The sequence below is a fragment of the Esox lucius genome, chromosome 12 (assembly GCF_011004845.1).
Source record: "Esox lucius isolate fEsoLuc1 chromosome 12, fEsoLuc1.pri, whole genome shotgun sequence".
NCBI lineage: Eukaryota > Metazoa > Chordata > Actinopteri > Esociformes > Esocidae > Esox > Esox lucius.
Window position 1 is genome coordinate 29,139,367 of NC_047580.1, and position 24,605 is coordinate 29,163,971.

The window sequence follows — 24,605 nt, forward strand, 5'->3', positions numbered from 1 at the left end:
GAGCAGAGAGAGTTCAGCAGAGCAGGAAAACGGCACGTTGATTAATATTTTAAAATTCCCCAGATAGACGTTAACTAGCATCAAACCTAGTGTACTTTCAATGCATTTGTTAATAATTATATACAATACACAGACGTGTGTGTGTGTGTTCCAAGTTAATCTGCGCCCCCCTGATGAGCAGTACATCAATTCTGTGGCCCCCACCACCATCCAAGTTGCCATCCCTGGTCTATAGGATTTAGGCAAATCTTATGAGATGTATGCAAAAAATAATGGCACTGTAGTCCTCTTTAACCTAGGCTGTGGTGTAAATTAAGATGTCATTAAACTGATTAGGAAATAAGTTGACAGTTTGTTTTATTTTTTATAACATTTCCCAGCATAAAGAAGACAGCACAACGGTGATTTTGAAGGAGCAAACATTTACTGAAACAACAAACATGACAGTGTGCATAGCAGCTAACTTCTCTCTTTCTCTTTCGCTCTTCTCTCACACATCGTCTTCCTGCTTCTTCATTGTGTCTACAAAAATGTTTCATGCATTTTAATACAGTTTTCAAGCCTTAGCAGTGAGATGACAGTTGGGAAAGGGCCTTTTCTCTGCCACAATCTATGCTTGTTTCTTTCAGCACCAGTGACCTAGACACAAAGTACGGCTTCTCCTGGACAAAACAATACTCAATTTAATCTCCATTGAACAGGTTTTTTTTTAATACAGCAGAAGGCTCAATCTGTATCTACAGTTTAATTTATACTGGGTTGTAACGTACATTCTTCATCCAGATCCTGTCTGAAATCTGAAAATGCTTGTATGTGTGGACAGGTGTGATCAGATAGTGATCATATTTTAAGTGTAAACAATCAAGCTCAGTTTTAGGTGAAGGAAGAAGATTAGAGGCAGGTATAAACTGGTGTAGGAAACAGGCCCTTTTATGTTCTTCCTTTCAGGGTCTTGTTCTTTCTTTCAGACTCTGTTATCCCCCTTTTCTAACAAGCATCCTTCTTCTTGATCTTGTCTGTTTGCACTTAACAAATCAGATGAAAACACATCTTTTAATAATTTACACCTGTCTATACGTTTGGGCACAATCAGAGCGCGGACATGAACAGGCTACTAACAGGGCTTAATTGACAAACATCTAAGTAACTACTCTGACAGACTGGCTTATTGCAGAACCCAGGTCACTACAAACACGTACAAATACATACAGTCACACATTAAAATATTCAGCACAGTTCTGCCTTGGAACGTGAACACACATTCCTGATACATGTTCATGATATAATGTTGTCTTTATCAACAACAAAAAAGCACAGTGACTTGGACTAAGCAGTTGTCTTGAAGCTAGAATGTGTATCTTTCTCAGTGGAAAATGTTAAAATCTGGGTACTTTCTTAATACTTCACATGAATTATAAAATCAACCTTCAAATACATATCTGAATAAAACATACAAAACTTCTTAATTTGGAACAGAATCAACTCAATGATAAAGGTAATAAAAATCACATTCACTAGTTTAAAAAATTGTGCACAGTATTGGAATACATAAGGCCAATGTATAAACATATAAAAATTTCGAACAGAAGTGAAGAACTAAAGTTTTTTAAATTCATTTTCTACAAAGAGCAAAGGAGTCACATCATGGTTGTAAACATCCACAGTGGCAAGAAAATGCTCTGAATCTACAACGCAGCATTTCAGCATCAGCAAGGAAACAATAGAAGAAACACTACAAAGAAAGAAGTACCCTCAGACAACATTTCAGATTGTAAAAAAAAAATGATAAAACTACATTTATGAGAACAACTCAAAATACCTGAAAGTAAAAAATAAAAGCATTTTCGGAAATAAAATACTTCCGAATGAAATATTTTTGATTTAAAATTGAATTAAAGTGCTTTTCAACATATATTTCTTTAGGAGCAACTTGGTTGCATAAGATTCTAAATAACATTTTCTCACAGACCGTAGAATCAAGAATTCTAGAATTCAGGAACCCTTTCATTCTAGAGTTTTCATAACAGACCAATTCTTTCATTCATAATGATTCCATTTACATATAAAACATTGGTGGAATGTATGCAACGTAAGCGCTTCCTTTGTGGTTGTCTAACTGCACATTATCTGAATAAAAATATATAATAGTAAACCATACAGAAGAAGCCACAAGTAAAAGTAACACTGCACTGCAGGCAAGCGAAAGCCGCACTCTAGTTGGTCTCTTCCACCAAATCATACCTGAAATGGTCAGACACAGGTACTCTCATCAGCAGGTATCATATTAATGAAGTAAATGGAATGCATTGAACACACCCAGGAAAGGAAGCCTGAGAGAACACTCACCACTGCGCACTACCGCTCTTCAAGTCAATCTGGTCCAGGTCCAACAGTAACTGCAGAGAACCAAAGAAATATGTCGCCATTGGAGACAGCAAAACCAGGATCACATGGGAACGACTATGTGGGATGAATAATTAGGGAACAAATATAGCAGTTGATCATTGGCGAGGACAGCTCACCTTGCCAATGACCTCCCTCTCCCTGCTCATGAAGGAGACATTGTTTTTGACAGTCAGGTCAAGTCTTCTCTGCATGGACTCCTCCAGAGAAAAATCAAAGTCAAATCTGAACAGAAACAAAAAAGACAAGTTATGCAATGTCAGATACTAGTGAATGAATAACTGAATTAGGGCATTCATCTTTAAGATAGCCAGGGGTGAATAACTGAATTAGGGTATTCATCTTTAAGATAACCATGGGTGAATAACTGAATTAGGGTATTCATCTTTAAGATAGCCATGGGTGAATAACTGAATTAGGGTATTCATCTTTAAGATAGCCAGGGGTGAATAACTGAATTAGGGCATTCATCTTTAAGATAGCCAGGGGTGAATAACTGAATTAGGGCATTCATCTTTAAGATAGCCAGGGGTGAATAACTGAATTAGGGTATTCATCTTTAAGATAGCCAGGGGTGAATAACTGAATTAGGGTATTCATATTTAAGATAACCGGGGTGAATAACTGAATTAGGGTATTCATCTTTAAGATAGCCAGGGGTGAATAACTGAATTAGGGCATTCATCTTTAAGATAGCCAGGGGTGAATAACTGAATTAGGGTATTCATCTTTAAGATAGCCAGGGGTGAATAACTGAATTAGGGTATTCATCTTTAAGATAGCCAGGGTGAAAACCACAGATCACAGACCTAGCAGCAGCACATTTAGTATTCTCTTGGCGTCTCCTGTATAACCTGTTGTTAAACTCCTGTCCCTCTCTGGTCTCCTGGCATCTCCTGTCTCGCCTCCCGCTAAACTCCTGTTCAAACTCCTGTCCCTCTCTGGTCTGCTGACGTCTCCTGTCTCACCTCTCGTTAAACTCAGGGTTGAGGTCTCTCTTCTTGGTGTTGGTCTTTCTCTTGGTGGTTCTGTTTTTGTCCGGCAGCAGAATAAAGGAGACGTAGGGGTCCGTCCCATCTTTAGCAGACCCACAAGCTGGCAGGCCCCTGGAGAACACAGAACAAAATGGATGACTAACAACATGGAGACACTCGGTACAGGCAGGACAATGTTAACTGATTTCATAAGTGGCCACTGAGCACACAATGGCCCATTGAAACAGACAAAGCTTATAGAATATGGCTAGCTTTCCTCCACTCTTTAAGTGTCTATGTATTTATTTATTCATTGAAATGTAATATGAAAATGACTGCCCATTAAAGAATACTTTGAATACCCACCATAACATGGATGAAAACGCATGTTTAAGACCTAGAGGTCTAGCTACTGTACACCATCAATAAGTCTGTCAGTGCCAGTGCATTATGGTAAATGTAGTTCGGAACAGACCTGCAAGATAGGACAGTGATGAACAGCCTGTTTTCCTCTAACGAGTAGCCAATTTGAAGCTTCACCTGTCCGGGACTCTGATCACCGCTAAGAAGGGAGAAACAGGAAGAAATGGTTACAGTTTAATTAATTAATTAGGAATTAGAGATTCATTTATTATGACTAGGCCAAATGTTTGACTTTGGAAATACAACAAAACAGGTACGCATGAGATAACAAGCATAAACTGTTCTAGTGATTGGGAAAAATCCCAACTTCACAAGTTGGGATTTTAGTTTCAGGTCAGGGAACAGTTGGCCCACGCTATCTTATGCCTTAACCCACGCCCACATAAAGAATCCTTCCTGCATCTGAGCCAGTTACATAGGTCTTTAGTTCTGGGATAGCTGGTCAGGAGACACTGCCAGCCTCAAATCCCAATGTCTGATTGCGGAAACAGGATCATCCTAGACAACATAAATTAGCTGTTTCTACGGTGAAGTGCAGTCCATTATGCAGAGCTCAATGTGCCACGTGGGTCAGCGGGCGTGATGCGTCAGTATTCTGTATGGTGATGTCACCAGGACACAATGGGACATTGATGCAGGGCAGAGCTGCCGGGTGACTCACAGCTGAGACAGCGGTGATCTGTGCCGTAGGGCTGGTTCCGTGTCGCGTCTGTGGATGACATGGTCGCCATCCCTGCTGGCCTCCCCAGTACCATCACCAGACACACTACCGCGGCACTGAGCCAGCTGGGTGTCCAGGATCTGCAGGGCAAAGGTCATTTCACATTCCCCTCACGTCTCAATCATCTGTCCATTTCATTTAAAGGGCATGATCTCAACATTGTTTTTCAAATAGATAAAATAATACCTTTAGGAGGCATGACAGTAAAACTATCAGTATGGCGAGTACTTAGAGTTCACATAACAATTAAGGTTGAAAAGGGATGTTTAGGGCAAATGTAATCATACACTGTCCTAGGGTCTGAACTGGATACTGCAATCGCTGAGTTTTTTAGGAACAGTGATGGGTTAGGGATGTTGACTGGTGCCTGTGGTACGGAGTGTCTGTGATTAAGATGAGACATCCTCCGCAGAATTTCTGCGATAAAGAAAATTCAGTATCTCACAAAAGTGAGTACACCCCTCAAATATTTGAGTATATCTTAGCATTTGACAACACTGAAGAAATGACACTTTGCTAAAATTGTAAAATAGTGAGTGTACAGCTTGTATAACAGGGTAAATTTGCTGTCCCTTCAAGATGTTAGAGATCCACCAGTTCTGAGATGTCGTCATGGAGGAGTGGAAGAGGACTCCAGTGGCAACCTGTGAAGCTCTGGTGAACTCCATGCCCAAGACGGTTAAGGCAGTGCTGGAAAATGATGGTGGCCACACAAAATATTGACACTTTGTGCCCGATTTAGAAATTTTCACAATTTAGACATTTTCATACTCACTTTTGTTGCCAGCGGTTTAGACATAAATGGCTGTGTGTTGTGTTATTATCACACAGCTGTATACTCACTACTTTACATTGTAGCAAAGTGTCATTTCAAAGTGTCAATATATAATCAAATATTTACAAAACTGTGAGGGGTGTACTCGCTTTTGTGAGATACTATAAATAATATGACTGTATAATCTCTTTGTGATGCAGAACATGATGTATATGATTCAAATAGCTGTTGTTCCCCCCCCCCCCCCCCCAGTACTTTCAGTATTTAAAGGGCGTCCTTCCTGAAAACCTGAAGTGTTTTCCCCACAGTTTTATTGGGCTATACCTTAAATTAGTTGGAATGCACAGTCATGTATTGCCATTTTTTTTTATGAACGATTGCTGATGCTGATTATTTTCAAACATTATTATTCAGTCACTATAACAAAAAATCCTCTGAAAGGGCTAAATGTTGTTTAAAGAAAAAACATTTCGATTTCTGACATTTGACTGAATGTCTGATTTCCAATGACTTTTGGTCAACACTGAATATTTTATGTGTTTTCAAAAAATGGCAATTGACTTACTCCACTATACAGCTGTTCCATTCATCAGAACTACATTCTGACCTTTAATCCAATTCTCCATTAAACATCAGGTGAAAAGCAGGCATCTGGTACAGAATGTAGTCGTGGTGAGTTTACCTTGAGTGTGGCCCTCAGCAGGACCTGGCTCTCAGGAAGGGCCCCGTCCAGACTGAGCCACCGGTCCAGCACCAGTCCCTGCTCCGACAAAACCTCTCTCAGGGGCAGGACCAATGTGCCCAGGGCCTGGCCCCAGCTGTGGGAAAGCTACACACACACGGTGACCGGAGATGACATGGGAATCTGTATCCTCTCTCGGGACTGTGTCACTAATCACACGCCATGTCAGCCCCCAGTCGAAAACATGTCAATCAAGTGTAAAAAAAAGTTGGGGAAAAAAGGAGTAACTATTTTATCAGCTCTGTTATGCCCTATTCATGCAGAAAGAAAACACACGGATAGCATAAATGATAGCCACTAGGAGCCATTCTCTCACCTTCACTACAAGTATTTCCTCTTTGGGGTCACGAACCAGGAACTGGAAAGCTTCATCCCAACGAGGAGAGGTAGAGCGCTCGCACAGCTTGAAAAAGGAGAAGGATGGAGAAATTAAAGCTAAATCCAAACTGTTCCCTATTCTGGTTTCTCTAGTGAGCTGCATGTAAATAGAGGAGCAGGCCACAGAACTGAAAGGAGATGTGCTACCTTGGTCCTGAATGATGTGGCTTTCAGCACTACCTCTGCCCCAACCTTTGGCTCCTTTCCATTCTTCTTCAACTGTAAGTACAGAGGGAAAAAAACTAAGAAAACCACTGAAAGGACTGCAGCAGAATCAACATCCACACACGTACATACACAATAAACCAAACCTGTAATGTCATCAAGTGGTAATAGAAAAATAAGCCTTGTTGTGCGTGATTACAGAGGATATATTTTGATCTATAATCTGATGACATCAACAACAGCTGTGAGAAGCAGCCAGCAGGCCACCGGGTTTACCGGCAGGCCGTAGGCTCTCTCCAGGTACACAAACAGCAGAGCAGATGACGGCACTGCCTTGTTCTGGTACTGCTGCCGGGCCTGGTACTGGAGGACCTGGAGAGGCAGAGTCAGAACACATTGTTAGAAGCACATACCGGTGTAGCAGAGAATGGGATGTCGAGGGAGAGAGGGGGAGGGAGGGAGGGAGGGTGGGGGAGTGTGTGTGAGAGTGAGAAGGACAGGGAGAAAATAAATAAGAAATAGAGAGACAGTGAAAGAAAGAGAAACAGGGAAGAGCAGCAGCTAACCTGATCTAGTCTAGCGGACTCTGAAACCCTGGGGAGCCACTCCATGATTAAGTGAACCCGACCTGACTTCACATCATTCAGAGTGTACCACTGTGGAAGAAAAGAGTACCACATCAGCATCAATACAATACTGTAATACTAACATTAATACCAGAGTACCATATCAGCACCAATACAATATTGTAATACTAACATTATTACCAGAGTACCATATCAGCACCAATACAGTACTGTAATACTAACATTAATACCAGAGTACCATATCAGCACCAATACAATACTGTAAGAACTAACATTATTACCAGAGTACCACATCAGCATCAATACAATACTGTAATAGTAACATTATTACCAGAGTACCACATCAGCACCAATACAGTACTGTAATACTAACATTATTACCAGAGTACCATATCAGCACCAATACAATACTGTAATACTAACATTATTACCAGAGTACCACGTCAGCAACAATACAATACTGTAATACTAACATTAATACCAGAGTACCACGTCAGCAACAATACAATACTGTAATACTAACATTATTACCAGAGTACCATATCAGCACCAATACAATACTGTAATACTAACATTATTACCAGAGTACCATATCAGCATCAATACAATACTGTAAGAACTAACACTTTTACCAGAGTACCACATCAGCACCAATACAATACTGTAATAATAACATTAATACCAGAGTACCACATCAGCACCAATACAATACTGTAATAATAACATTAATACCAGAGTACCACATCAGCAACAATACAATACTGTTATACTAACATTATTACCAGAGTACCATATCAGCATCAATACAATACTGTAAGAACTAACATTATTACCAGAGTACCACATCAACACCAACATAATACCGTAGCAGACACACTCTTAAAACTCTATAACATGTATATTTCCGAGGCATAGCTCTACCACTGGCCATTAAGAAAACCCAGCAACATCTGTCACAAATATAGTTGTAGTTAAACCACAGCATTTTTAAATACTGGCTTCTGACTGGTTGGAAAGACATTCTAGAGTGTTACCTCATCAGTGAACTGTGGGCTGATGATGTCTTTCAGGTTTAGTTTGAACCTGGAACACACAAAACAGTCATGTATTTCAGCTAAATATATTTGATTACAGTATAGAGGATCCTGAGTCATTCAGAGGACGCTCTTATCCAAAGATATTAACAGTTAGGGAATGAGTCTTAAAACAGCTAGCTTGGAAAACCACACACCTCAGCAGTGTTACATATACCTTACTCAATGAAGTAGAGTGAGTGAAGAAAACCAGAATGTGCTTTTCCAAGTGCAAGCAGCTTGCTGTTTCTCGATGGTTTTGAGACACTGTACTGTCTGATCAGAGCCTCACCTGCCCAAGAAATCATCTTGATCCAGATCTTTGTCAAACAGCTCAAACTGGATCTCCTGACCCGGTAGCTGTGTTAAGATGATCTAAAGAAACACCAGAAAACATTATAGAACACATTTCCTTGAGGTTTTTACAGAATGATTAATAACAAAAGTTGTAATTTATATATAATACCCTCGCTAATGTTAATCAGAACCACATTCATCATATTCTGAAAATCCATCTGAGATCGGAAACGGCTGCTCAGTGTTTCCTCTACCAACAGTACCTCGTAGAGCTCGTTCCAGTAGGGGTTCAGGTTCTCTTTGATGGTGTGGCTGCGGAATGTGATTCCGCCAACCCGGATCTTGACATAGGGGTCGCTTTTCCCTTTCACCATTCCCCCCATGAAGTTGTCTTTGGCAATCAGGTTAGTGGCCTCCACCAGGTGAATACGCAGAACCCCCTGCGGAGGACAGGGATGTGGAGAGAGGAGGTGAAGGGGAAAGAGAGGGGGGGGGGGGCAAGAGTGAGGGATGGAAAGAAAAAGAGGGAGAGAGAAAAGAGTGCGGGAGAGATAGAGAGAGAAGGATGAGAGCGAGAGAGAAGGATGAGAGTGAGAGAGCAGAATGAGAGTGAGAGAGAAGGATGAGAGAGAGAGAGAAGGATGAGAGTGAGAGAGAAGGATGAGAGTGAGAGAGAAGGATGAGAGAGAGAGAGAAGGAAATAGATAAGAGGATGGAGTGAAGGGGTGAGATGGAAGAGACAGAACGGAAAAGAAGGAGAGAGATAGAAGATATGAAGGGGGAGAAACAGAGAGACAGTACACTACACAGACTACTACCATCTGCCAGGAGGAAAGAGAGAGCTAGGAGCGTGTAGAGGAGAAGAGAGAGCTAGGAGCGTGTAGAGGAGAAGAGAGAGCTAGGAGCGTGTAGAGGAGAAGAGAGAGCTAGGAGCGTGTAGAGAAGAGAGAGCTAGGAGCGTGTAGAGGAGACAAGCGTGCGTGTGTGTTAGTTGGCTCACCTCACTAGCGAAGTCCGGGTCAGGAGTGGTCTGTAGGGGTCGGGTGGGTACAGGTTTGGGGGCTCCATTCACTCCCCCAGGGAATTCCTCTGATGTGACACCCCCCTCTATGTGGCCAGAGCCAGGGCTGGGGGGGTGGGGTGACACTGGGCTGGTTGGTGACGCATCTTCATTCAAATACAGCACCTAAATCCATTAGACAGGGACGAGACTGAAACATTATGACATGTTTATGACATGACATTGGATGCTATGTCATGTCATAACCGTGTGTGTGTGTGTGTGTGTGTGTGTGTGTGAGAGAGAAAATGGGCCTTCCACCACCCACCCTCAGAACAGCGTTGATATAGATCCGGCCAAGGCCATCCAGCTGGAACCACTGGTCCATAGTGAGGTCAGGGCTGGCCAGCAGACGACTCAAAGGGATGGACAGACTGCCCAGAGAATTAGCCCTGTCATCGTCCTTCACCTGGGGGAGAGGGGGGAGGACGTGGAGAGGGGCGCAGAAGGGAGGGAGAGAGAATCAAATCAAATTTCAATCTGAACAAATAAAAAGGATAAAAAAGGTTTCCGTACAAAGTAATAAAAATTCATAGTAGAAACAATGGTTGAGAGACCAATGAATAATAATAACAACAAATACATACAAATATAAACATTAAAGGAATTGGTGTGAATAAGACAAAGAAAAACTTTCAAAAATGAAAACTAAAAATTTTTTACCTTAAGATATGAAGATTGTGTTTGTGTGTGTCTGTGTGTGTGTGTGTGTGTGTATGCAGCACTATCCAGGCATCCTCACTAGTATAGTAAACCATGGCAAATCAAGAAGATGAGGAACTAATGCCAGTCCGCTTTCATAAATTGCTTTTTCAGACTTGGGGTTATGGTTAGGTTTAAGGTCAGGGTTAAGGGTTAAAATGGGGTTTTGGGGGTTAAGTAGAGTGGTACGGTTAAAAATGATATACTTTATTATGGAAATCAATTGTGATCCCAAAGATGTCCTCACGAGTATTATAGCAAAACAAGTGTCTGTGTGTTTGCCTGAGTGTGTGTGCGTGAGACAAAGAAAGAAGGAACAGCAGTGGAAGTCTGACAGGACTGATATAGGAACACAGACCAGTCTGTGGAAGCTCTAAATACAGCATGGTGGCAACCTAGTTCTGATCTTTGTTCTCAGCCGAACTGAGTGACCAGCAGGATAAACCACTAATAACTTTGACAGGCAAGAAGAAAGCATTTTTTGTCAGAGGACTAAGTACCTGAATGTCGATGTCCTGTGTGCGGGGGTCATGAATATAGAAGGTGAAGGCTTCTTCCCATACTGGGTTGGTGGTCAGATTACATGTCTAGGGATGGAAGAGAATACATATGACATGATGAAATATGGCCATCTGAAATACACAAAGCTAGGTTAGCATTTAATGGTATCATTGTCTTTTCTTAATTCGTACTATTATTATTAGCAGCAATGATTGTAGTTGAGGTAATAGTGGTAGTAGAAATAGTTTTAGTATTATGACAGGTGGGGTTGAATGTCATTAATAAGGTTACCATCCCTACTAATATGTGGAGCATTTATAGAATTGGACAGACAGTATCAGAAACACTACAGTTACGTTAGCTACAACGGTAATGTTAAGGCTGAGGGTCAGGTTCTCTGAAGGCTGGGGACAGGTTCTCTGAATGTTGGGAACAGGTTCTCTGAAGTTTGGGGACAGTTTCTCTGAAGGCTGGGGACAGGTTCTCTGAATGTTGGGGACAAGTTCTCTGAAGGTTGGGGTCAATTTCTCTGAAGGTTGGGGACAGGTTCTCTGAAGGTTGGGGAAAGGTTCTTTGAAGTGTGGTCTCAGGTTCTTTGACGGTTGGAATGAGGTTCTCTGAAGGTAAGAGTCAGGTTGATCTGATGGTTAGGGTTAGTGTGTGGTGATGAGTTCCTACCCTGCTCTCCTTGGTTGTGTCCTGAACAGAGAGCTGCACCATGGGGCTGGGGTCCTTATTGCCCTTCTTCAACTGAAAATCAACATAGAGCCCTTATATAACACATCAACACACATTGACACACATCAACACAGCACCCCAACAGACACCAACCCAGACCTACACACCGCCGAGACACAGAACACAGACTTAACATTACAGTCAGGTTGGTTCAAGGTCGTCAGTACTGCAGTCCTGAGCAGCTGAGCGCATCTCTACGGGCGCTCCGGGAGCTGATCACCTGTGCGGTGATTGGCCACAGACAGCGAGTACTCACAGGGAGGTCTTGAGCCCGGTCCAGGTAGACAGCCAGGATGGCTGCAGAAGGAGGGTCTGTGGCCTTACAGATGACATTCTGGTTCCTCTGGATGACCTGATCACAGAACGACAGACCGAACAACATTTTCAATATTGCAAAGTGCTTTAAGACAGAATGATTTACCTCAATATGATACACGGTATCTTCATTTAAATGGGTCTGTATTCATGGTGTATATTTATGTTAATGGCTGTCAGCCTAGAACTGACACATCAGCATCGTATGTACTGACTTTGTATTCAGTTTCAGTACCGAAAAACGAAATGCCCTCTGGGACACAAAAAAGGAACGCAAAAAACAGTGTGGAGGACGCACCTCACTGAGTCGGTCAGCAGAGGACAGCAGAGAGAGCCACTCCAGGCGGAGGTGAACGCTGCCCGACGGCGCATCCTTCAGCGTGAACCACTAGGGGGAGAAAGGGAGGCATTCCAGATGGAGACTGAGGCTTGTGCATTATTTTCAGTTAGGCTTAATTTTGCGCCTGATCTTCATGACCGCAAGGATGTTTTTAGAAAGCACGTATCTATTATATAACACGCAGCGCTGTACACTCTAACTGAAATGTAGTCCTTATCAAACATGCATAAGGATTAGACTCAGAATGGTCCCCCAGCCATAAGGGGGTGAGGCTGTGAGCTTAGAGCCGGGAGATCACAAGGTAGGTTCTGAATAACACCTGCTGCTCAAAGGGATTACCATGTCCCAGCTTCAAACACCTTTGCTGCCGTGTCTCTCGTTAACCTTACTCCAGCTCAATGCCATGGAACACTCTACTGGTCTTTAATTCTCAGTACCAGCTACAGAATAAATATCTCCTGTTTAATGCTCTCACTGGCCAGCAACAGCATGGAAACAGAGACATGAAGTAAAAAACCCTTTAGACTTAATTAACATACATGTGACGTTAATTCTATGAAATAGAATTCTATAAAAATTCCATGAAATTCTATGAAATAGAATCATCAAAATATAATATTTTTTTTATTTAAGAAATGAAATATAAATATGTGTATGAAGAAAAACTTCTAACTCACCTCATCTAAAACTCTGGCCTTGTGCACAATATCTAGATCCATCTTGATCCTGGGGGGGGGGGGCGGAAACAAGATTAAGATAGAGAGAGGAAGCAGAACAACATACAAGCAAAACAGAATTTACAGAAGTCATTCAAAGAATGAGATGACACAACCAAAGGACTGAGGCAACCTTTCACATGTTAGTCATTTAGCTGACACTCTTATCCAGACACTCGGATACATCATTTATTAAATACGTTAAGTACTGAAGAAAACCTGCAGCAAAATTGTTGCGAGGGATGAACGAGCCACTGGGAAGCCGTAGATGGATGGGCGGCCATGATGCTACGTCCATGTTGGACATTTAGCCAGGACACTGGGGTCAACACCCCACCCATGTACAATAAGTGACCACAGAGAGACGGGACATCCGTTAAATGTCCCACCTGATGGACAGCAACCAACGTCTCACATAGGGCACTAATCTGGACCGTTTGTTTTACTCAAAAATGTTAAATATGTACAAGGTCCTAGAAATTGGCGACCTTAAAAATGTTTATCAATACAGTCAAAGTAGTGTACTACATAGGGAATAGTGTGTAGGTAACAGGGTGATAGTGACATAGTAGAACATTACCTGCCCAAGAAATCATCTTGGTTTTGGTCTTTGTCAAATACCTCCACCTCCAACTCCTGACCAGGCACTTCGTGGACAATCACCTGACACACACGTAAATAAACAAACACAAACATATACACACATAAATGAACAAACATACACATATATAAAAAAACACAAATATACATACACATAAATAAACAAACGTACATGTAAATACAAACACAAACATATATACACATAAATAAACAAACAAATCCTGTGGATAATTATCAGATGCCTGTGATTATCGATGTGTTAAGTTTCACATGTATTCACATGTTAATTTTCACTTCATTCCACATGAATACGTTTATTTTTTATTTTTTATATTTATATCATTTTTAAATTTTACCTGATTTAAATGCATGTAGTTTCCCAACATTTCACATGATATAATAAGTTTCCTACTGCATGTTTGCTTTTGTAACCAGGAATAGAACCTGTCTCCCAAAAGAGAAGTCAATGATTTACCAGAAATTCTCAGAAAATTGATCTGATTTGCACAATTTTAAATCGCTATCCCTAACTGCTAATCACATTCGTGAGGTGATAGGTTTTTCTTTGCCCATTACAACTGTAATACATGAGAAAACAGCCCATCTTATCCACTCTTGCTAATTTGTTGATCTGCATTAGACAACTAGAGCATGTTCCAGCAGTACAGCTACAAAGCCCTAAACTATCAGAAGAATTACAAGTTGTCCAATACTGTTGTGTTTTTGCAATTTTCTATGATAGACCTGCTGTCTTAGACACTGTCTAACCAGATAAAACCACCGCAGTGTTTTTGTCAATCTTGTGGATCTCTACACAAACCCACAACTTCCATTTTTCTGCAGAAGTATGCTTTTTTGACAGGGCCAGTGGAAATACTTCAAATGGCACCCCATTGCTTACATAGCGTGTTACTGTTAACCCGGGTCTTCATTAAACAGTAGAGCACTAGATGGGGAATAGGGTGTGGTTTGGGATGGAACCCAGGTTGCCTTGTGCATCCAGCTGTAACACAACCCGCTGTTCTCCGCTGTGTACATATTTACACAGTACACTAGATCAGTCTCCATGGTATAAACAGGGTAAAGCCAGCGACTGAACTGCTAGGCCAAGGGGCACGAGGCGCCACACGGGACCGGCAGGCAGCAGGTGGGGGAGAGACCGTGACAATGCTCCCCTATTGGCAGAGGCCAAGGTACTTGTGATGCTTAGAGCTACTGTCAGGCGGTACAGGGAGGAAGGCATTCAAATTGCCGTGGCGCCGGCCCTGAAGGTCATGTCCCCATTGTCATCCTCAGCACTCTGGCTTTAACACAGACGTCCTCCTACGTGGACACATCCCATAATCTTATATGGCTGTCAGCTCCCACCCCTTCTATAGAACTGTGCCAACGACCTTGTGTCAGTTTTGTGTGTTCTCTCCCTATATGTTTTCTACCACTAGGACCATTACAAAGGTGAACCTGAATTCACACACGTTACATTTAAACGTCCTCTGAGTAAACCCAAAAGGGGCCGTAAATAAACATAATCTCCTGTAAGTGTTTTCAGTCAGTTCTAACCCCACAGGGGTGAGATCAGCAGAGCTCTGGTTGTCTGTGGATAACTGTGACATATTCTCAGAAAAGACACATTTAACAAGGTTCATGAATATGTAATACCTGATAATAAGCTGGCGGACAGGAGCAACTTTTTGGCAGCTCTGTATTTTTCCACTTTAGACAGTCTGTAGGCTTGAACATCCCCTCTCAACTCATGAATTATTCTGTAAGGGTTCAGCAAACTATCACCTCTGAACAATGAATATTCAGCTTAGTGTCCCCATCTCCCACCTCATACATCAATCTGCCCGTTTCTCTCTCTGTCTGTCTCTCTGTCTTTCTCCCCTTCGGTGTCTCTCTCTCTGTGTCTGTCTCTCTCTCTTTCTCCCCTTCTCTGTGTCTCTCTCTCTCTCTCTCTGTCCATCTCTCTACCGATAACTCTCTCTCTGTCTTGTCAACTCCCATCTCAAACACATCCCCAGCAATCTTGCTCTCCCTCCATCAATCTCTGTCCATTCATCTCTCTGTCTCTCTGTGCGTCTCACCTCGAACATCTCCCTCCACTGTGGGTTGAGGTTGCTGTCCACAGTTTGGGAGGTGAAGGTCTGGGTCCCCACTCGCAGCACAGCGTACGGATCTGACTTGCCATCTATTATCCCCTTAATGACGGTGTCCTTGGCTGTCAGGTTCTCCGCCTCAAGGAGGTGGATACGCACCACGCCCTGACAGACAGACAGACAGACAGACGCACAGGTGTGGTTGGTGTACCGTACATCATAAAGGAGTGCCAGGCTGAGTCCAGGCGGTAGCTATGTGTAGGTATATATGCCAGTCGTATGATTCACATGGGGGTCAGTCAATCAGTTACAGTAACAGGCACTAAAACCCGTTTTATTTTGTCTCGGAAGGCCAACTGCATTACGGTGACTAAAAAGCCATCGGTGGCGGACGTCAAAGTGCCATGTTGCACTCAACCCGTGAACATTCGGCAGACTTGTGGCGGGCGCGCCCTAGCGTTTTGGTACCCGTTAGTGTAAATCTGGTGCCCGGGGGCATCAGTCAGACTGCCAGTGACTCCCCAGGTGATTCGGTATTTTGGTAAGGTTACCCGCGGAAGAGGGGAGCGGAGCTGCGCAACGTGCAGGTTGGCCACCAGGGGGATAGTGAGGCGGTTGGGTAGGACCAGGTGCGAGGCAATTGCATCCATTATCATAGTGTCCGACAAGGCACTGAAAATGAATGCAAGGGTGGCATTTGGACGGGACACACAGAAATGGGAAACAAACACACAAATAGACAAAGACAATATACTACTGCTGACAACAGGAACATGCGTCAAACTTAGAAACAATGGGGCGAACTCATTACGCAGGCCAGGGGCATACTGATTGAAATCGTTACTGTGATTTCTAAGTTGAATACAGTTAAATAGGAAGGTACTGCTGCTCAGCTTTGATCGATGACATTAGCAATTTAACACAGCACTGACAATGATTTAATTGCATTACCAGACAACTAGCCCATAACACGTCTTGAACTCACTTGAAATTCTTTGGCGTCATCCAGCGCAAGAATTTCATTGTGCAGGATAACGCTGTGTTGTTTGGTGCATTTGACAAATAAACCTTGAAACATGAAACTAAATGGGATTTATGTAGCCTCACCACACACGCATACATATCAGTAAAGAAATATAATAACCCAATCCTAACAAAGTAATCCACGAGAAGCAGTGTGTTCGGATGTTTCTGTCAAGGCTGTAAAACATCGACGAATCATACAGCATCATAACGGATTGATCCAAAATGACACTCAAGGCGTTGAGGTGGCCCTACATTGAATCACTCACTTGAGTCCAGGGATGTCGAGCACGTTGGTCAGGCCCGTCCAGTTGATGTCCAGAGTCTGCGGATGGAAAATCCATAATGAGAACATTGGCAAAAATAGGACACCACATGATGAATGGAAAAAAGTGAACGACCAACCGGCAAACCGATGAATAAACCACAACGAGACAGAGGAAGAAACGTGAAACGTTGGTCCACTCACAGGTCTGCGGATGAAGAACATGGTGATGGCTCCCACCAGGGGCACGTCTCCAATCAGGGGCTCCAAAATCACCCGCAACTTCCCATGCAGCTAGAGAGACAACGAGGGACGGAGAGTGAGACAAAGAGACACAGTGATGAGGCAGAGAGACTCGCAGAAGTGGAAATTAAGGACATGATAACAATGAAAGAGAGGCAGAAACAGAAAAACAAGAGTTGATATAGATTTCGATAACGATTAGCTCATGAAGCGCTCCCCAGCGTGAGTGTTGTAATGGCTTTTCCTAAGCCCCTGTGTCGTTGTCATGGTAAAATGCAGTGCTTACACTGCCAGGCTCGTGGGTTTAATTCCCGCGGGTGGTCAGGATGAAAAAAGGGTGAAAATGGACGCTATCTGCTAAATGACTGAAATGTACTTTCTTGTCTTACCTGGATTCCCTTCACCCCGGCTTTGCAGAAGTACTTTTTGATTTCCACATTGATCTCCACGTCACCCGCATAGCTGCAGAGGAGGAAAGGGAGACGGTTAACGTCAGTACTGTCTGCGGCTGCTGCAGAAGGATTTGCTCTGCGCCACAGCTGGGGGGGGGGGGCATTCCAGTACCTAACGTATAGATCCAGCAAGACCTGCCGCTTGTCATTCTCCGTGTAAGCCTTCACTCCCACCACCTTCACAGCCTGCGGTGAGACAAAAGACCTGGATGAAGGAACCGGGTCGCGACTCCCCGGGACACCCCGAGAAGGAAGTCCTGTCCAGGGTTGTTAATGTGTGTCCGTTTTCTGGGTCATCATCAGCCACAGTTTATACTGACATGGCATAGCACAGCCACATCATGTGTGTCTATAAACCCCTGGACTGCCGAGCATGTGGTACTGTTTGACATGTGGTCAGCCGCAGGCGGGCCAGAGGTTCTAGCCCGTACCTTGTCCCCGAGGTTGACCTTGGTGAAGCTGAGGGTCTGGAGGTGAGTGTTGGATGCCCGTATGGCAGGTGCAACAGTTTCCACAAGCAACTTCTCCAGGTACTGACCCAGGAACGGCCATGCCTGCTGCAGAATCTGCAGGACCGAGAGAGGGAAAGAGAGGGAAAAGAGAGGGAAAAGAGAGGGGAAAGAGAGGGGAAAGAGAGGGAAAGAGAGGGAAAGAAAGGGAAGAGAGGGGAAAGAGAGGGAAAGAGAGGGGAAAGAGAGGGAAAGAGAGGGAGGGAAAGAGAGGGGAAAGAGAGGGGAAAGAGAGGGAAAGAGAGGGAAGAGAGGGGAAAGAGAGGGAAAGAGAGGGGAAAGAGAGGGAAAGAGAGGGAAAGAGAGGGGAAAGAGGGAAAGAGAGGGAAGAGAGGGGAAAGAGAGGGAAAGAGAGGGGAAAGAGAGGGAAAGAGAGGGGAAAGAGTGGGAAAGAGAGGGAGGCAGGGGGTGAAAGACAGGAAGAGAGCAGGAGGGTGAGAGAGTGAATCCGTTATGTTTCTGTCCACAGCCACATAAATATACATGAGATGTCGTCGTGGTCATCTGGTCACGTCTCAAGGACAGTGTAGTCATTTCTGAAGGACTGCAGCAATGGTGTTGTAACGAAGAAAAAAACTGTGTGCTGGGTATGTACGGGTTGAACAGGTGCTATAAACAGGTTCTTTAAACTACACTGTATGAATGTGTACTGTTACAAATGGTTCATATACACGACATGTTTGTGTACTACTTGTTATAAACTGTACATAACAATGCTAACTGATACATTTTTTGGTCGACCAAAACTTAACCATAATCTTAGTTGGTACTGACTACATCAGCAAAATGAGCAACCCCACAGGACGTGACAAATCGCTCTCAATAGGAACCACAGTCGCAGGGCTGATAAATTTTATTCGCCAGCCTAATTTTCATCTATTCGTCTACTAATTAGTAGACTAGTACAAGACTTCACATCTGATATTTTCCTGAAAATATGTCATTGGTCATAAGACCAATTTGTAAAATTGGGAGGTCTGGGTAAACACAACCTTTGATGCCTAATAAGAAAAGTCATATGACACAAAAACACGAGCCTGAAAGAAAAGACACACCAACTAACTATATAATAACTAATAATAAATGAATAATTCAATCACTACAGTATAGAGTCATTTGCTGAGGTCGTTTACTAGATCAGTCATTAGTCATCCAAACAGATATAAATACACACAGCATATATAGTCCAAACACACACAGCATATATAGTCCAAACACACACAGCATATATAGTCCAAACACACACAGCATATATAGTCCAAACACACACAGCATATATAGTCCAAACACAACGCACATGATAATAGTGCAATCTTGTATGGTCATATACTTTAGTGAAACAACTGAACCATTGCATAGTCCCCTTTGACTAGGGCATGTTAGTGCTCTCTGACTTTCTGAAAGTGTCTTCCTGACAGACGTTTCCTTTAAGGCTTGCCAGGTGAGATCTGAATCTTACTGTCACTTTGAAAGCTGCTAGATTCTGCCTCAGTGTGTGGGGCAGGGGTTACTCCGACCAGTCATTCCCTTGACCTTCCCCTGGTCGCCTTCCCCTGGTCGCCCTCCGACCAGTCATTCCCTTGACCTCTGATTTTTCCCTGGATGCTGTGTGCTTGTCTGGGTCTGCCACGTGCGTTGCTCCAAATTGAACCCCACACCCTTGGTTGGGCACTAGTTTTGACCAAGACCCATGATCGTGATATGATGAGGTCTAGCTTACATTTTGGCCCATGCCATTCATATCTGTTGTCCCAGACACTGTCAAATCACAATAGAATAAAAATACAGCTGTATCATCCCATCTCTCGTCCTAACCAAATGAAGCAGATCGGGGTTTGCTGCTGTTGTTGCAGCCACTCAGGCGCAGCCAGAATCAGCAGGGACTGGGCAGCTTGGCGTGCAGTCGGAGCGCGTGACGGTCGGAGGGTAAGCCGGCCTGGAAGGGAGGCGGCCTGGGGTGGTTCTTCTGAAAGATGAGCGAGGCAGATCCCCCCCCCCCCCCCGACAATCTGTGCTTTGTCACATAGACTTCATAACATCTCCCAATCACAAGGGCAGACTTGTTCTGTCGCCACACAGTCAGATGCTGTGTGTGGGCGTTTTGATTTAACACACTGAATTAGGACCAGAAGTCCTCACAAGGAAGGTAAAACATGAAACCTGCTCCTTTATAAGGCCCTTTGTCGTACCCAGGGGGTCAGCTCACGCTGTGTGTGCTTGAGTGTGTCTGAAAATGGAAAGAATATATACTTTGGATAAGATAAAACTTGGAAATGTAAATGTGCTGTGTGTGTGTGTGTGTGTGTGTGTGACACTGTGTAGTGTCTGTGGTTGTTAACGAAAGAAAAAACCTTTATAGTAACCCCTGACCCTAAATTATGCAAAACGATGATGGGTGTTTATGGAAGGGGGGCTGCCAGATGCAGGATGTACACACACACACACACACACATGCACATACATACATACATAAACAACATACTCACACACACATACACACACAAATACACACACACGCATACATACATACATACACAACATACTCACACACACATACACACATTTGTGTGCATTTGTGCGTGGGGGTGTATGTGTGTGAGTGGGTGTGTGTGTGTAGGTGTGTTTGGGTATGTTCATGCATGTGTGTATGTGTGTGGGTGCGTTATGTATGTTTGTGTGTACACAACATACCTTGTTCATCCACTCAACCTTCTCCACGTCAGGAAAGTTGACCTGTAGAGAAAGAAAGAAGTTGGTTCATTTGAACTTCCAGCTGCCATTAAAGGAATAGCATGAATGTTGGCCAATAAAGCTGACAGGATAAATAGAGAAACAACAGTGTGTGGGGTTTTATGGTTTGTATTCATAACCGTACAGTACAGGGGCTCTTCATGGTTTTTATTCATAACTGTACAGTACTGGGGTTCTTCATAGTTTGAATTCATAACCATACATTACAGGGGCTCTTTGTGGTTCGTATTCATAACAGTACAGTACAGGGGTTCTTTATGGTTTTTATTCATAACTGTACAGTACAGGGGTTCTTCATAGTTTGAATTCATAACCATACCGTACAGGGGCTCTTTATGGTTCGTATTCATAACCGTACAGTACAGGGGCCCTTTATGGTTCGTATTCATAACCGTACAGTACAGGGGCCCTTTATGGTTCGTATTCATAACCGTACAGTACAGGGGCCCTTTATGGTTTGTATTCATAACCGTACAGTACAGGGGCTCTTTATGGTTCGTATTCATAACCGTACAGTACAGGGGCCCTTTATGGTTCGTATTCATAACCGTACCGTTGTACCCCAAGTCTAAGGATTGACTTGAGACAGTAAAACGAAGATGTGTGTGATTGTTTTTGCGCCACTGCCCACATTTTGAAACTTAACGATGACCACCAGCAGCCGGCCCTCGACCCATTCTCCTGATGCTAACCACAGTCATAAGACCTGCAGAGCATCCCGATGATGGTTGTGTGTGCACGCTACACTGTATGTTTGTGCGCGTGTGGGTGTGTGAGATCCTGTGATATCCTGTATCCTGTTGACTCAAACCACAAGATGGTGGTGACAGTCTGACTGTTGAGTGGGTGTTGAAGAGCAGAGGGTGTCACCAACAGGACAACTCTTTGAATGTCCCACCCAATTAATGTTTGTTTATTTATTTTTTTTACAAATATCTAAATTGCAGCAAATGATAATACGTTTCAAACTTGTGTACATTACTGTATTCACATGATGAATATCCATATTCAACAGGAAAAAACACATGTGTCTTCAAGAAGAAAAATAATTAACCTTGTCCCCCCAATTTTAGCTCAAACATAGCTAAACCCACAAGTTATTTATTAACATATATTTTCAAAAGACAGAGAGGAAGTGGAGAGGAGAGTCTGCTGAAACAGCAGTAGGCAGAATATAAACCCATTCCACAAAAGCATATAAGCACCGGAAGCAGTCCTTTAGACCGCGGTACCACCTCAGGCCACAATTCTGAAGTTCTAAGGAACGTCTGAAGTGAAAGAGAAAATGTAGGAACACAGAGAAATGCCCCAACATGCCAGGGCACAACAAAAACATCCTCACACTGTTAAATGTTCACAGACTTTAAGAGGTTTACATACAGGGACAGTAGGACCTTGGTGACCTCTGACCAGGCTTGGTTGGATAAATCGTTAATTCAGATTTCCACTGCATGGTGCACTACAGTTTTGACTCATATGGTCCACGCAGGCTCTGCACAATTTGAATGTCCAAATATAGTTACGGAGAGGTAGACTGAAGAATGTTGTGGGGGATGGGTGTCGGAGAGGAACAGAGTAGAGTAAGAAATAATATATTATTACCTATAATAGAATATATTATTACTATACTATTAATAAGGTCAGTCATAGATGGTGATGCTTTTGGACTCTGCAAGTACAGAAAATGTAGAGGACAGATTTGACTCTGATCATTTCTATCTGTCAGAATTGTCAACAGAGTTGTGTAACAATGCAACTACACTACAGACAGCTTTGTATCTCATGAATTTGCATATGAATGTATATTTTTACAACATTAACAATGCGGTGTATGCTTTTAGGGAAGGATGCAGGGTCTGATCAGGCAATGTTATAGATGTATAACTCTGGTGCAGGCCTTTTTCAGCAATTTAAATCACCTGAAATATTACAAAAGATTTTAACGTGATTACAAACTAGCTGCGGGCTAAACGTCTTCTGCACTCTGTTCCCTATGCAAACTGTCTGGGAACGAGATCACGTCTATGGAAAGAAGATCATTAATTTTCTTGTTACTTACCCAGGGGGGTAATTCCCGTTTACTCCTAAAGACTCTCGCAGTAGTGTATGCTCTCTCGTTCTCCAATGCATACATAGCCGACTTCAGCCGCATTACTTTCTCGTTCCGGCTGTGTTTCCAACCCATGTATATCAGCAGAACGATAAGAACCAACACGATACTGAAGCCGAAGTATCCCGCTAAGTAAACTGGCAAAACAGTAGCCAGGCATTTTCCATAGGACCACAACACCGACAAAGCATGTTGGCCAGGCGGTTTGGGTGGAAGCGTCTCTTCTGCCAAGGCCGAGTCTGCATCCCCCGAGCCTGTGCCCTTACTCTGCCCCGCATCCCCAGACTGCATCGCAAAATCCTTTTTTGTGACAGTTATACCAATGCCGTTCCGCGTTCACTGCTCCGGTTGGTGGTGATGAATCAGAAATGTGATAAAATAATAAATTAAGTTTAGCCTTTCAACCACGTGCAGCGGTTAACTCCAAACTAAAAGATCAAAACAGTTTTGCTAAGTCTTTCAGCTAAACCTATACACCTTTTCAATAGGTAAACAACGCCAACGGACAAAACTGATCTTCTTATGCCCGCAGTAAGCATACACAGGGGTGGGTTTGGAGTCTAATATTTGTCAGACTTGTCAGAGGGCGTGTTTTCTATGTAAAATCCCTACTTAAACCAAACAAGGAAAAGTAACCCTAAAATGCACTTGCTCCTAGAATACTTATCGGTGTCTAACACGCTGCAGCGTTTTAGAAATCTACGCATACAACATAGCTTCGGCTACTATCTCCGTACCTTGTAAACTGTCCACGTACTGTGCACCAGCGTCTGCCAACGAGTGATTATAACTAACCAGTCTATAGACTAGACTAATCTACCAACGACCTCCGAATGCGTGACACGCAATGCGAAATTAACTATTCTGAACTACACTGTATTACGTTGGATCAATCAAACATACATTGCAGTATGTATGCATTACCTCATTTTCCAATGGTCAAATTAACTCAGAGACTGGTCTTGGTATGTACTTTATAAATCTAGGCAACTAACAGAACCACAGCTTCTCACGTGCCTCACTGTTAGCGTTCGTAGAATCAGCTAGGGGCTGTTGGGCAAAGAATGCATACGTAGCAACACATTGTTATAGCGGGTTTGAATTAATCCTAACCCAGGTGCGTATACAATAACCGGTATAAGACAGTCGTTGACACCTGGTATTGTATGGCGGTGAACAAGTCGAGTTGATGAGCGATTAGTCCATGCGCGCAGCAGCTCCGACGTCACAAGACATGTCACGCGTAACTGCGCGCAATTCATTTAGCGCTTTAAAACTACCTTTTACGTAACGTCGAAGCATCAATCCGTATACACATCGCTCCGTCGCGTTAGCTATAATTAACTGGATGCTGTAGTATAGCAGCGATACAGCAATGCGTATTTACGCGTGTGAGCTCACGTCTGTGCATGTAGCCTTTTCTATATTTTTTGCCGTAGGCATGCATTGTAGTAACACTAATGTAATGTAAGCCTACAGCCTAACCTAGAAAATAGTACATATATTGATTGGCTATTGAGATTTATAATCTATCTCTCTATAGCCTATAAATATAGCCAATAAGGTTGGTTTCGTGATGGCCTTTTTTTGGCTCTAGAGCGGGCTAAAGTAATTCTAATGGTAAGCCTTGTCTTTGTCTAGCAATC

At 43.1% G+C, this 24,605-nt stretch overlaps 1 protein-coding gene across 1 annotated transcript; it reads right to left on the bottom strand.

Moving 5' to 3' along the window:
• Positions 1–402: 402 nt before the first annotated feature.
• Positions 403–24,155, bottom strand: esyt1a (extended synaptotagmin-like protein 1a). Its single transcript, XM_010867233.4, has 31 exons — positions 22,909–24,155; positions 20,790–20,831; positions 18,021–18,155; positions 17,702–17,775; positions 17,527–17,599; positions 17,099–17,188; positions 16,899–16,954; positions 16,158–16,278; positions 15,595–15,771; positions 13,491–13,573; positions 12,872–12,920; positions 12,153–12,242; positions 11,796–11,891; positions 11,480–11,551; positions 10,801–10,887; positions 9,867–10,007; positions 9,539–9,724; positions 8,802–8,978; positions 8,534–8,616; positions 8,203–8,251; positions 7,148–7,237; positions 6,858–6,953; positions 6,564–6,635; positions 6,355–6,441; positions 5,979–6,125; positions 4,462–4,601; positions 3,853–3,939; positions 3,372–3,509; positions 2,523–2,628; positions 2,347–2,396; positions 403–2,241 (listed from the first exon to the last, which is right to left on the bottom strand). Exons 1-31 carry the CDS (start codon positions 23,248–23,250, stop codon positions 2,214–2,216), a joined length of 3,264 nt encoding a protein of 1,087 aa, XP_010865535.2. The 5' UTR covers positions 23,251–24,155; the 3' UTR covers positions 403–2,213.
• Between the last annotated feature and the right edge of the window lie 450 nt (positions 24,156–24,605).

Excerpts from the sequence above, each read along its gene's own strand:
- esyt1a (XM_010867233.4), bottom strand. The coding sequence starts at position 23,250 with ATGCAGTCTGGGGATGCGGGGCAGAGTAAGGGCACAGGCTCGGGGGAT. Across the intron at positions 8,617-8,801 it reads ACTGGAACGAGCTCTACGAG|ATCATCTTAACACAGCTACC; the intron begins GTACTGTTGGTA and ends GTGTTTCTTTAG. Across the intron at positions 8,252-8,533 it reads CAAGATGATTTCTTGGGCAG|GTTCAAACTAAACCTGAAAG; the intron begins GTGAGGCTCTGA and ends TGTGTGTTCCAG.